The sequence below is a fragment of the Diadema antillarum genome, unplaced genomic scaffold (genome assembly GCF_040938485.1).
Source record: "Diadema antillarum isolate AM-2024a unplaced genomic scaffold, OU_Dant_1.0 seq00001437_RagTag, whole genome shotgun sequence".
Lineage (NCBI taxonomy): Eukaryota > Metazoa > Echinodermata > Echinoidea > Diadematoida > Diadematidae > Diadema > Diadema antillarum.
In genome coordinates, this window is record NW_027272187.1 from 264,813 (window position 1) to 279,141 (window position 14,329).

Below are 14,329 nucleotides of genomic sequence, written 5' to 3' on the forward strand. Positions count from 1 at the left end.
CTTTTTCTTATATGACGAAGATTGCAGTCAGAAATCGTAATGACGCATTGAGGAATGTTGAGTTACGAATCAGTATCAGTCCACTCTGTTTGCTTACGGAGTTCTTACGTAAGACCAGGGTGTGGATGATCGAAGGATCGAAATTCCATATTTACCCTGTAGTTGTCAACGGCACGTTCTTTTCTGGAAAGGAGGTAAACTTGTATATAAGGTCGGAGCTGGCCCAGACAGAAACTGAGGTAAAAGAACTTGTGCGTGCATGAACTGTCGTCACTGTTGCCTGATGAGAATGCCACATCCACAAAAGACCTTGATACAAAGAACTGTTTCTTATTTTACAATGAAGACACTTCACCTTGCCCTGGCAGTTTTCACTGTCCTCGAAGTGGTGAATGCACAAAATATTCGAGTGACAGTCAATGAGGGAATCCTCGTCGGAAAGACTGTCCGCTTCAGCGAAGACACGTTCATCAATAAGACGCGTGATGTTGACCTGTTTCTGGTAAGTCATCATGAACCGACAACGGTCATTTTCTTCTCTACGTCCCTCTTAAACATTCATTCTCTTTTATAAGAAAAGTATGATGAAAATAAGATAGAGATAACATGTAATCTCTTTGGTGGTCTTTGCAATATCTACGTATAATGATAAGAGAATTAAAAAAAAAAAATGGTTATATTTATTTCTTCTACAGGGAGTGCCCTTCGCCGAGCCGCCAGAGCGATTCGCTCCCCCACTACCAAAGGCTTCGTGGACAGGCGAAAGAAATGCTACCGAGTTCTCAGCGGCCTGTGTACAAGACCCGTACGAGGATTTATACGCCGTCACGTCAGAGGACTGCTTGTACTTGAACATCTATGCCCCTAGCCAACGGGTAATAACCGAATGATAATTATGAGAATTATCATGTCACATACACACACACACACACCCACCCACACACACACACACACACACACACACACATATATATATATATATATATATATATATATATATATATATATACACCCACACACGAAATTAATGTATGTTGTGTTTGTGTGTCTGTGTGAATACTTGTGGTATTTTCTGAAAGAAACGACTCGTGCAAAAGTCGGATTTTGTCTTCTTTACTATCGGCAGTCATTCCAAGGATTGGAGATAGCAAGACTCTTCTTTCTAACTTTGGAGGAATTTGAATAAAATCTAAATTCAAATGCAATTTTATTTCCAATAACACAAGTATGTTGTCACACAAATTCAATGAAAGCAAAATGTACAATGTATTACAACAAAAAATCGTATATATTATGAAACTAATTGCTCAAATTATTGCGTTGATGGAAAAAAGTAGGTTTTGTTCCCTTCAGCTTTGAAGGGCCCTAGCTCAGTGATCCGTAACAGTGTTGACGCAAGCAAAGTGTCAAATGAAAGCTGATGAGTTGCTTCGTATTGTAGAAGACCTATAACCATTTAATAAACGTTAAATATTGTATTACGTTGTATTAACCATGTATTCTTGACAAAGGTGACCTTTAAACTTCTATTACGTTTTTTTAGGAACACCTTGTATAGCTCCTAGTGAAGCACTGCTTCATACGGTGCTTATTTGTATTCAGTGATTCAAGGCAAATTGTCAATCAGTTGATGGAACAAAAACAGCTCTACGCAAGCAATCCATTAATTTGAGAAAGATTGTGTTTTGAAATAGGCTCAGATGGACATTGATCCACGCCCCCCCCCCCCCCCCCACACACACACACCTTGTTATTCTCCTCAATGATATCAGGGTTGCATATCATTATTCTACATTGAATTAAATGATACACAGTTTTTGTCGCTATCAAACGGAAAACAACTGAATTTCAACATATTCCTTCTGGCAAATACGGCAATCCCCACAGAGTTAGAATGATTCTCCTGTAAGTGGTTAAAGAAAACGATGAGTTGATGATAAGAAGTTATCCATACATAATTATATGCACATTTTGGTTGTGAAAATGTGTGGCAAGTGGCGTTTATACATTCCTGTGCTTTTTGTTGTTGTGGTTGTTGTCTTTTCTCTAATCTTGCAGCAACCTGGCACTCCTGTAATGGTGTGGATTCACGGGGGAGGTTTCAGCGCTGGAACGGCTATGACGTATGATTATAGTGGCATCCCATTGGTCACTGTTGGGGACGTCATAATAGTGACGATTAACTACCGCTTAAATATCTTTGCGCAATTTTCAACAGGTATGCACTTCACGTAATTTGGCGATAATACCGAGTGGATTATTGTCATTTACTTGGGTGTTTAGCATAGAATGCTAGGGTTAACTATATATCTTATGTGCACATTTCCTCATTTATTTTCAATTGAATTTTCCTATGAAACAAATTTGTACAATAATGCAAGTTTGTATTATGTACGCCACCTATTTTTGTTTTCTAGGCCTTTGTCGAACCGCTTTGTGTACGATTTCAGTCTTTAGAGAGCAATGTAATCTCAAACATAGTTATGTTTAGTTTAAGGAGTACTATTATAATTTCTCTTCAAATCACTTTTGCGCCGGCATCCACTGAAAACATACCTTAACAAGGGACCTGTACCTCTCTCTAGTTACTGTAGAATTATGGCCTTTACCGTTTAGTCTACAGTGTGTATCTAGGCGAATTCAGCCCATGTTATTACCTGATGTCAGGTTATAGTGATCGGGCTAATACCCCTATTCCACAGAGATTTCATCCAATTGGTCACTCGTCGGAAGCAAAGTTTGTTGCCCATGGCCACCCACCGAAGTGTATCGGATCGCAGTTTGTTGAATAAAACTTGTGTTGGTCGACTACAGGTCAGTCAGTGTCAGCTCGTGATCTTTACCGGACGATCTTGCCTCACCGGATCACGCCCGATATGCCTGACACTGACCCGATGGTCCACCAACACAAGTTGGATTCATCAGACTGCCATTAGATACACCTCGGTGGTTGGCCGGAAGCGACAAATCTTGCTTCCGACGAGTGACCGACGAGAATAAATCTCTGTGGCATGGGGTATTAGCAGGTATGTATATCGAATCCACCATTACGCTATATTTTCCGATCCGTTTACTCTCCTTGTATATCCCCCATATCGTCACTTACACTGCAACTAACTTTCCTTCTTTCCTTTTCTTTCTCCAGAGGACGATGTGGCACCAGGAAACTATGGTATGCTGGATCAGGTCGCTGGGCTGGAATGGATTTATAACAACATCGAGGGTAAGAATTGATTCAAGAAATTTACTCCAATAAAGAGACAGTCGATTTCATTGATAAGTTATCTTTGACGTATAAGGAAAAAGCGTAAAATTGAGCACATTGAAAAATATCACAACCAACTAAATACCAATACTACGGTATCTATCGGCTTTCTCATGGGTCATCTGGAATTGATATTTTGACAACGGTAATTATGTGTCTATTGTAAGAATGTATAGTGTTGATTCATGCGTACATGACATACTGATTGGAATTCTACGGAAGACCTACTTTACACTCTTTCCTTCAGAATATATATATATACTGTATATATATATATATATATATATATATATGATATTCTTTTAAGGAAAAGAGTCGCCCTCGAGCAAGTCATGAAAATATTATAGAAAATCATTTTATGCCTTACCAGTACTATGTCATGTATTTGTAACCATGTGCCGGCAGACCGTTTACAAAAAGGTGTGTGTGCGTGTGTGTGTGTGTGTGAGGGGGGGGGGCAACTTCCGGGTTTCATGAACTAACAAACAAAAAAAGGGGGGGGGGTCTTCAGTGAAAAAAAAAAAAACATAACCCTTACCGCGCTCACACTTCAATTTCAACGTCTCTAGTTATTTCTTTCTAAACCTTTTACGCATTTTCGGGGTAAAAACGTGGAGGCCCAAAGTGGTGACACCTTATGTATTCCTTTGTATGGTGCCAAAAAGTGGGAGGGGGCGAGCCCCCCCCCCCCCCCCTCCCCATCGTCCCCACCCCCCCCCCCCCCCCGACACGTATGAACCAATTTTTAAAGAATTTACATAATTAACGATGTAGGGTGATATATGCCCGGTATTCTCGTACACTTGTAATTTATTATAATGACTTTGATTGTGTATTACGTGGGATTTTAAATGTTTGTAAACTTTTTTAATTATTAGTAGCTCCATGTATCATTCTGTGTCTTGTATCTATGAATTTTTACCTCAGTAGCGCGGATTCGGTAAAAAAAAAAAACAGAATCTGGCTGATGTTAGTTTCGTGAAAGAAAAATGAACGTAATGTCATCTCAAGAGTTCCTCTGATTTTACTCCATGCTACAAAATAAACTTGAAAATGTAGTAGCTTTCGACTTTAAATCAGTGCTACAAATCATCACTCTAAAACGTGAGCATGAGCACCGACCAAAGCGTCACTATATCATTCGTAAAAAATCAACTTATTTTTTTTTTAACAGCCTTTGATGGTAACAAGGATGATATCACCATTTTCGGGGAAAGTGCCGGGTCGGCGAGCGTCAGTTTCCACCTCCTTTCCAAACTCAGCCGAGGTTTCTTCAATAAAGCCATCTTACAGGTGAGTTCTGCAGTCCGAACAGCAATTTCTATGGCACAAAAGAGCACATGTCCTTTAATACTCATTAACTATAAGTGGTTGATAGGAGTACCAGGCAATAAGGCGAAATAAGTCGATTGTTTGTTTGTTTTTTGCTCAAACAAGCAATATCTACTGTAAATTTATATGTGTGTGTGTTTATGTTTATTTGTGTGTAATTGCATGTGTACACATCCACATGTGAGCGTATGTGTTCACGCGTAGTAAAGTGACAGTACTGTGCAATGAAAGATTTTCAGTGGTGACGATGTTCAAGTATTACAGCCTATGTTAAATGCAAACAACATTTTGTATCAGCAGAATCAAAGTTGCAGCTCCTGTTCCACTTGAAAAATGTTAATTAGAGACGACTTCATATTAAATCCCTTTGACTTAACATAATTTATGTATCTTATTTAATTTTGATTTGTTCATTTGTACATTTATCACTGAAACAGAGCGGTAGTGCTTTCAAAGGTAATACCTTTAAGCACGATCCAGAGAGGGAAAGGAGGCTGTCCCGAGAGTTGGGGGTCGCCTTCGGGTGCGATACGTCCACCTCCGAAGTTTTGGTTGCCTGCCTCAAACTCCAAGAAGCTGACGAACTCAGGACGAAGGCCAATGAGGTAAAGTATGGTTAAAAAAAACAACAAATGCTACTGTGGAGCAGATGGTAATTGATTAAAAAAAAAGAACAGCCTTTACAAATTGTTAAAGATCACATTACTGCAGTAATCACATTCTTACCCCCAGGAAAATGAGATGGCAACAGACCAACGTAAAATAAGTACTCAAAGCGTTAGAACAAAAAAAAAAAGAAGGTAGCTATACGTACCGGATAATAGATTATGATGGCAAACGTACTAACTTTTGAAACTAATAAGATGTCATTATAGTTTCATCACTAGAACGTATCTTTTATATTACCATTCCGTACTGGATAATATCTCAGTGTATCAAAATTATCATACAAAATTCTAGTTTTATGAAACGATTGACCGTACCCAAGCTGCAAATCAGAGTCCCGGTTCTCTTTAGCCACATGCATTATTTGAATATTTTTTTTTGGGGGGAAAAAGGAATTCTAAAATAGGATTTTGTTTTTCTGTAATTAGACAGAATTTGGCTTCAGGAAAAGAAAAAAATCTGCAAATTTTCCCCAGGAAACTACGATTTGATATCATAAACCTTTCTTCCAAAAAGATGAATTGTTTTACTCTTGGACGTTAATAATATAAAGCCTACGATACTATCGACCATAATGTTTTCCTTCATGGATTATAAAATCGGTCATACTGTCCTATACATCATTAAGACATTGTTAATGCCCCTGTCGTTCATTTTATTCGCTGATGATATTCCTACCACCATTTTGTTGTCCAATGCGTGCATGAATATAAGGTAATTAATCAATGTACTGAATTAAGAATTGAAAAATAATATTTGATTATAGTTTAAGTAACATATCTTTCAACATAATATTATATGCTATTACAGGGAATCATGTTACGCATTTTCAAACTACAAATAGATGTGTCGAGTTGCCACAAAGTATTACCATTGATTATTTCCCTTATGAACGTAAGGAATGATATATCAATTCAAATTCATGAAATTCTTCCGTCGAGATGTATTTATTTCAACTGACTGACCAAACTAATGCCTTACATTGACGTTCATACATTTTATATCGTAAGACGATTATTTCCGTCGATGTAAGGCAATTTGTCAATCACTTGCGAGATATCTAAATTTCTAGGCATTAGAAAGCATGGACATCTGTCCTATGGGCAAAAACGCAAAACAATATGTATTTTGATACTGTATAAATCAAAAGAAATACATTTTTCTTTATTAAAGATAACTGGATGAACGGGAAAGAAATTAAAGAAAAAGTAGAAACACTGCTGTGTGGTAACATTGCAAGCTTGCCGTCAATTCTAATTGGGCATGATTATGCTGTCCAATATGACGATTTTGCCTTAAAATGTGGAATTAGAAATATGTGTTCCCTGAGAGCATATTACAACGTGTCACAATTACATTATTGTATTCTCTCTCTCTCTCTCTATCTCCTCTCAACTTCTTAATAGTTGTATAATCTCGACGGGGGTTATCCAGTTACTCTTGACGGTACATTTCTGGCAGACACCCCAACGAACCTTTACGAGATAGGAGACTTTGCGAGAGTACCGCTACTCGCGGGGTTCAACAAGGACGAGGGGACTTTCGTTCCGTTCCTCTTTCTACAAGAGTATGTCGGCAGCCCCACCCCACCTGTGGTCAATCGCACGACCTTCGACTCCTTCTTGAACTATTTCAAGAGTTTCGGGTTTACCGATGATATCCTCGGGGATTCCATCAACCAGGAGTACATTGACTGGACCATCGCAGATGACCCGGACGCGGACTACTTTCTATCCCTCGTTGATCTTGGAACCGACATCGATTTTGCTGCCCCAACAGATTACGTAATCAGGGAGCACGCAAACGCCGGGGGGGGGGGGGGGTGGTATACAAATATTTCATGACCCACGAGCCAACAAAGTACGCAGTCTAGTTCACGTTTTTCTTGTCAAAACGTATAGACTGATTTTTTTTGTGTGTGTGTGTGTTTACATTGTACCCTCCTTTAACACTTCTTATGGTATAGGATTAGAATGATATGTGCTATTGAATAATATGATACACACAGCAAAAAATGTAACTCCCCTCTTAATATATATGACGTAAATTTCGAATGAATGGGATTTGAGCAAGATAATCTAAGAGGGGTATTTCTACATCTTTTCCTAACTTCTGTGTGATAGTGGCAATGACATGTCAAGTCAGATACGAGTAACAATCTTTTTTGGCGGGATGGGGGCTTGGGTCTGTGAAACATTCTATTTTTGGTACATGTTCAAGTGCTGTTGCTGTTTCATCACCAATCCTTTAACCCCCTCACACCTCTTGGAACTTTCGTGTGTTTGTATTGTTTAAAGTTGGCACAATTTTAGGGAAAATTGACCGTGTTAAATCCTTCGTGACTGCAAAAACCAATTCAGTTTACTGAAAAGTGATAGCCGATATTGTGAGTGTATTGTAAACGCAAGAGGGAGTCGTCGTGTTGTAGCGCAATTGAGTGATCATACTATACAATGTAAAAAAAGTGCTGCCAATATTGCATGTGTGGTCAAACAATGGATGATAAAAGAACAACGGCACTTATACATTCATAGAAACAGGATGTTTCACAGACCCTTAACAAGACTGGTGTTAGTTTTGAAAAATGACTTTTTTTCTGTAATGTGTGTTCACTCATGCATCGGTGACTCAGCAGATGACTCCTTCACAGAGAAGTCAATAATTAAAGTTATGCCACATCGATTAAGACGAAGTTGTCATTTCGTAGCGTGTATAATGGTAATGGAACTTGAAATATTCACGTATTTTACAGAAACTTTCCTATGATAACGTAATACCACTTATTTTTCTTAAAAATGTCAACATAATAAGAATGTAAATTGGCGACGATCATCTGCCGTTTGTCAATGCTAGTCACTCTTTAAATCCAGTGAAATGTATCAACCTGTTCTGTTTTTTGCTAGGAGCATTTTTCAAGTTGGAGATGTCTACCCTTCTACTCCGTGGCTTGGTGCTGGCCATTCTGAAGACCTGACATTTGTCTTTGGGATGCCCTTTATTGACGAGCTGTACAACATCAAGGCACACAACATGACCGCCGAAGAAAACGCCCTCTCCGTGAAATTCATGGAATTCTGGACAAACTTTGCAAAATCAGGGTAAGCTATCGTTCATATGTCTTCAAGTTGATATTTTCTCAATGTATATATTATTTCGATAAAATTTGCATTTTGTTTATCTTCGTATGCAGATGAGTAAAATAATACACACAAAAATTGCGAGTGATGTTGTTGTTGTTGTTTTTTTGTATTTGAGGCGCGTCATTCAAATATGAATATTTACGCCTTTATCTTTATAATATAATTATTTTACATATAATAAATCAATAAAAGATTATAACTTTTTACTATCATTTTTATGCGCGCTATGTGTCTGCTGTTATACGGTTGGGACAAATAAGTTCTGGTGCATGCTGATGGCAAACTCTGATCAGCCCGGCTCGTTACATTGAGCACTTGATGATGACTTTTGAAGTAGTCTTAACTCAAGGGGTAGGGAGAAATAGGCTAAAGTGGGTATCTAATTGGCTTGAGACTATAAAAATGCCAACCTATGATTGTACTCATATTTCGGAACTAGTCTGATCTCGATTGAGTCGCGAAAGAATCGAATCAGTTATAATTATTTTATTTTTACTTTCATCGATATCGAAATTGACTCGGAGACGTCTCCGCTCCTGACAAGATATCTCGGAAACGTCGCTATCCGATGACGTTACGGGGACGTCACAGTATAACTTCTAGGCGAATCAGTCGTCATCTCGTTTGGCGATTTCTCTTTAATCAGCATGGAGGTGTCTAAGAGGGAAAACCATTTTGTTACTCTTTTCAGTCGCAGCAATCGCTTCGAAGCCTCCTCCAGTGACTAAGGCTCTTAAAGGCATGATTTACCATTTGCAAATGAAACAGAAACTCAGCATTAGTGCTTGAAAATAGTTCTAAAATGTGAGTTAGGTATAAAAACAACCACTGTGAAAATTTGAATATGTAAAATCAATGTAAAGTATTGTTAGATATACAAACTGTGAACAATCGTTATGATAAACATGTTTCTGGACTAAACCGTCTACAGTTACGGCCTACATACATACTGATATCTCTTTAAATTTTAGACTTTACTGCAAAAAATTTACATGGCAGGATGTTTTGCGGGACAACAGACCTACACGTGATATGCACGAAAGGCGATATCTTGAATATTTTTCAAATCACTGCTCCCAAAGGTAAACTGGACCCTTAGGGGAGTTGTAGAAATTGGAATTTCTGAGTCACTCTAAATCAATAGTACACATGTGCCTCCTATCATATTTGTAATCATTAAACTGTAGTGGTCATAAAGATGCGGAATGAAAAGTTTGGCTTCCTAGAGAGAGTTTAATCAAATGACCACGTCCCAGTGTCTCAGGTGTCACCAAGTGGCAGGTGTTGTTGTGCTAGAATTCATGAAGAAATCTATTCAAGTAGAACCGCACCAGTTGGACCAATGCTGTAATCATCTACAGTCGTTAAGATGGCCATCCTAAGAATAGGGGGATTAGTATCACTAAAAGTACTCCAAGAATTTGAGACAGAAACAGATGGAGGCAGGTCAAAGTGGCCCTAGATAACAAGTGCCTTTTCTTGAATTTAGGAGTGGATTTCTCCATTGTCAACCTGTCTTTCATATACCATATCAACATGTATATTACGTATGTGTATGTATACATGTGTAATTCATATGTATATATATCATCCTGAGACACCCTACGACATAATAATTGTCAAAATTAAATATGCACATTATGTTACTCTTTATATATATATATATATATATATATATATATATATATATATACATATATATATGCTAACTGTATGTACACATTAAGAAAGAAGCTTTAACTATGACTGACGGAAATCAGACTTGACATCGAACCTATGGGCTTATTTGTCTAGTGTCAAATTCGTGGGCTGTATGACTCGTGGGATGTATGACTCATGGGTATCAGTCTCGTGGGATGACCCCGCTGAAATGAAGGTGAGCTACTTCAGATACCTTGGTCGTGTTGGTCGCCACCTATACAGCACTGGAAAAGATACCTCAGTCAAAAAAAAAGCACAAGTACGGAGAGCTTGAGACAGGATAAAGAAGGTGTGAAGTCCAGAATGAGTAAGGACAGGATAATGACTTTCTTCCAAGACAGTATTAATTTTGGAATGAATACTATTCTGCGGGTGCGAAGCTTGGACAGTCACCAACAAAGAAGCCAGGAAATTGGAAAGTAACTGTTGTTGCACCCAACTACTCAGATCGGCCCCCAATGTTAAGGTAGATGGAGATCATCACAAAATAAGCAATACAGAACTATCAGACTATAGGAATTTACCCAGGCTTTGATGAGATAAGACTGCGAAGCCTGGAACTGGCTGACCACTGCTCTAGGAGAAAAGATAAACTAGTCCCCCAATTATCACTACGGACACCATCTCATGAGCAGAGAGGAAGAGGGAGACCATGCAGCGGAGACATATAAAGGAGGACACATGACTTAAGGTAAAGGATCTTCGAGACGTTATGGACAGAAAGTAATGAACCATCATGTCACAAGAACCGCAAGGATTCGACAAAAGAAATGAAGAAGAAGAAGAAGATACATAAACACATGGCGCCCTACTTTGTTCTGTGGTCGAGTTATCTCCGCATGGTTGTGCAATAATCCATGCGGATTCACGACGGTGACACAACATCAAATTGCTCGTGCAACAATTGCTGCGAGGTTTTTTTTTCCAATGACTTAGGGTTACGGTTATGGTCGTGATAGGGTTTTAAGTTTAGTTTGATATGAGGATTAGGATTAAGGTTGGGGTCATGTTTGTGGGTAGAATTTATGATTGGCTTTATAATGTGAAGAAATGTCATGGGAGCAATTGTCGGACCAGCAAATGTCATAGAACCGTTTATAACATTTATATAGTTATTTTCATACACTCATGAAGATGAAGTCTGGTGATATCCACTTAGGCTTTCAAATATGAACAACTTAACTGGTCTTAATGATAAATGATCAATATGGAATTTCTTTGATTGAATGACGGCACTCATATTTAAAGGGCCCATGAAATCCTAATGCATGTTGATTTGTGTTGATTTATGATACCCTCAACATCACTTTTGCGATGAAACGAATACCTAGAAACATTCCATATATATTATTTTCAACGATTTTTTCTTCTATATTTCTTCAGAATACTTGTGATATTAATGTGACTAACAAAAGACATGACGAAGAAACATGCAAGCTATGCTGAGTCGAGGGGAAGGTGCATTCCAATGTCTTTTGTTAAACATATCAGTACTTTAGCAATGATTGACAGATGAGGTCACAAGAGGAATATTGGTTTGGAAGGATTTTTGTGAGCGTTCCCAAGTAATCTGAAAAAAAAAATAGAAGAAAAAATTGTGAAAAATATATGGAATGATTCTCCATATTCGTTTCACCGCAAAAGTGATGTTGAGGGTATCATAAATCAACACAAATCAACATGCATTTCGATGTCAGGGGCCCTTAAGATGACTACAAATCATGATTCTTTGCCGTATAACAGAGATCCCAGTAGACCCAGTGAAGACGTTCCCCGAGGAGACGGGGAAGATTTCTGGCCTCTCTACACCATCCCTGAACTCAGTCACAAAGAGCTGTCCCTTGAGCTGGGAGTGGGAAGAGCCGCTAGAGCGAGGGGATGTCGCTTCTGGAATCACTATATGCCTACTCTCATTAGCTTTACAAGTGAGTCCAAGATTTCCTTGATTTTTTTTTTACGTTGATTAACCTGTTTTGAATGCATTTTGTAATGGCGGTCATCCAATCAACAACTTTTCTCTTCGTGAAAGTTCGTGCACCATGTTCTGATTTGTAATTGCAATCTTTTTATGATAGAAATGAAAGGGAAAATACAATACTTTTTACAAAAATGTCATAAAAATAAGCAATTGTTTATTCTATCTACCTGTAAAACTAACATTTAATTCACATGTGATTAATTCCTTTTATGTCTACATACATGTCTTCGTTTACATCTACTTAATGTTATGTGTTTTTGCTCTGTCTGAACACTATATTTACTTTCGAGTTTTTGTATCATGAAAAAAAGGAACTGAACTAACATCTCCATGTCACTCCCTATTTTCTACGTCCTTCTCTTCCTAATCACTAATAATAAAATTCCACATCAGTTGAACGGTATGTCTGAAAAAAAGTAAACTGTTCTAAGTGAACCAATGAAAATTTGATCCAAATTGGATGAAAATTAAGGAAGTTATGAAATTGTGAAGGTCCGCTTATTTTCACGAAATAGTTCTTGACAGTCATACCATCTGACTGATCATTACTTTGAAATTATTCATCCAGGAAAAGCATTATGATTTTTACTTCTATAAAAGATTACTTAAATTTGGGTTATTTTCTCACGCGAACAGGAAATTGTGAGGCTACGATATTTGTCATATACTGTCTAAGAACTGTTTTCCAAACATTAATGAATATTAACTTCGAATAACAAAATTTCCCCACTTCCTTACCTGTAATTCCATTTTGACCAAGTGATTTTCGTTGTTATGCTTGTGATATTTTACATTATCTTTCAAGACTAACTTTGAACCGGTCCGGCATTCCCCTCAAAGCAGATTTCGACCTGCTTGCAATCCACGCTTCAAGTTATAATGTGATGCTTTACCAACATTTTAACAATATTTTGAGTGCAATCTCATGGATGAGCACGCCACTGTGTTAACCTCTTATTCATTGAACATTTTTGATAATATTTACAATTTTTTTAGTTTTCCTAATTTTTACTTCACATAATGATAATCTAACTCTATCAACAATTTTATTCTGATAATCAGGCAACATTGACCAGGAGGAGAAAGAATGGAGAGAAAGTTATGATGACTGGAAGGACGACATGATGGAATGGCAGCGGGCTTTCGAAGATTACAAGGATGGTACTACGTGTAATTGAAACCGGACCACTGAGAACCAGTGAGACTTTATCGACCACCTAGAAAATCTTGGACAAGCCTACTGGCTCGGTGACTGGGTTAAAAAGTGGCTCAAAATGAAAATGAAAAGTAAAAGCTAATAACCAGAGAGGGTGGGGAACGTTTAATACGGATGAAATCAAATGTGTCATAACGTCTTAAGAGATGAGTATTGCGTATATCTAGGAATACATTAATTTCAAAGATAACATATTTTGCCGCATTACTTTAATACGTACAGATAACTACTGAGGCACAACCAGTTTTAGATTTCAAGACAGAATTGTTTTAATGACACAACTCAGTTTATTGAATCACCACTAACACTTTCAGGTCTGAAGAGAAAAAGACGACTGGTGGACGTCCTTAATACATTTATGATGAAATTGTTATACCTTTTATCGGATAAACAATTGATATTTTGTCATCGGTTTTTAGCACGGCAAGCAGCAGAGATTTTCTCGCTTACAGTTTTTAACATAATGGATGGCATTTTCCATTATCCCTTACTTTCATCCGCACAATTCAAATTTGTCTTTAGAATGGATAGCCAAATGTATGATTGTTATTTAGAAGCCATAAATCTATCACACCAATCAACTGCCAATCCCGAAATGATCACAAAGAGGTCAGTTTCGTCGTGCACCATCCGCCATTTTGTACTTTGTGATATAGCTATAGTCCCTGTAAAATATAATGGAGTCAAAATTGATCCTGACACTTTCCTTTGTCCATTAAAAAAAACCCAAACAAACCGGAACTGTCTGTTCAATTCCCACTTTTAAAAATGACAAGTATTCAATTAAAACTCAGCATATTGTCGTCTTTTCGTACACTTTGTTCACATAAAAACTGAGATAAACAGAAGAAAATTCAATCCAAACTAAGAAACTGTCTGTGTCATGAATCTTTCTTGTTTTTAAGGTTTTGGGTTTTTTTTTTTTCTCAAATGGAAGAGACATGACTAACAGAGCTACATTTTCACATACAAACCATTATGCCCATGAACACAAGAATGCATATCGGGTGTCCCCCCCCCCCCCCAAAAAA

At 37.8% G+C, this 14,329-nt stretch overlaps 1 protein-coding gene across 1 annotated transcript; it reads left to right on the top strand.

The window, feature by feature from the left end:
- Positions 1–340: 340 nt before the first annotated feature.
- LOC139709462 (cocaine esterase-like) lies at positions 341–13,260 on the top strand. The gene is given in 11 exon segments (XM_071621426.1): positions 341–502; positions 696–875; positions 2,059–2,218; positions 3,146–3,223; positions 4,440–4,558; positions 5,035–5,202; positions 6,670–7,071; positions 7,074–7,123; positions 8,167–8,361; positions 11,848–12,029; positions 13,145–13,260. Coding segments are annotated over 11 exon segments (1,812 nt in total).
- The last annotated feature ends 1,069 nt before the right edge of the window (positions 13,261–14,329 follow it).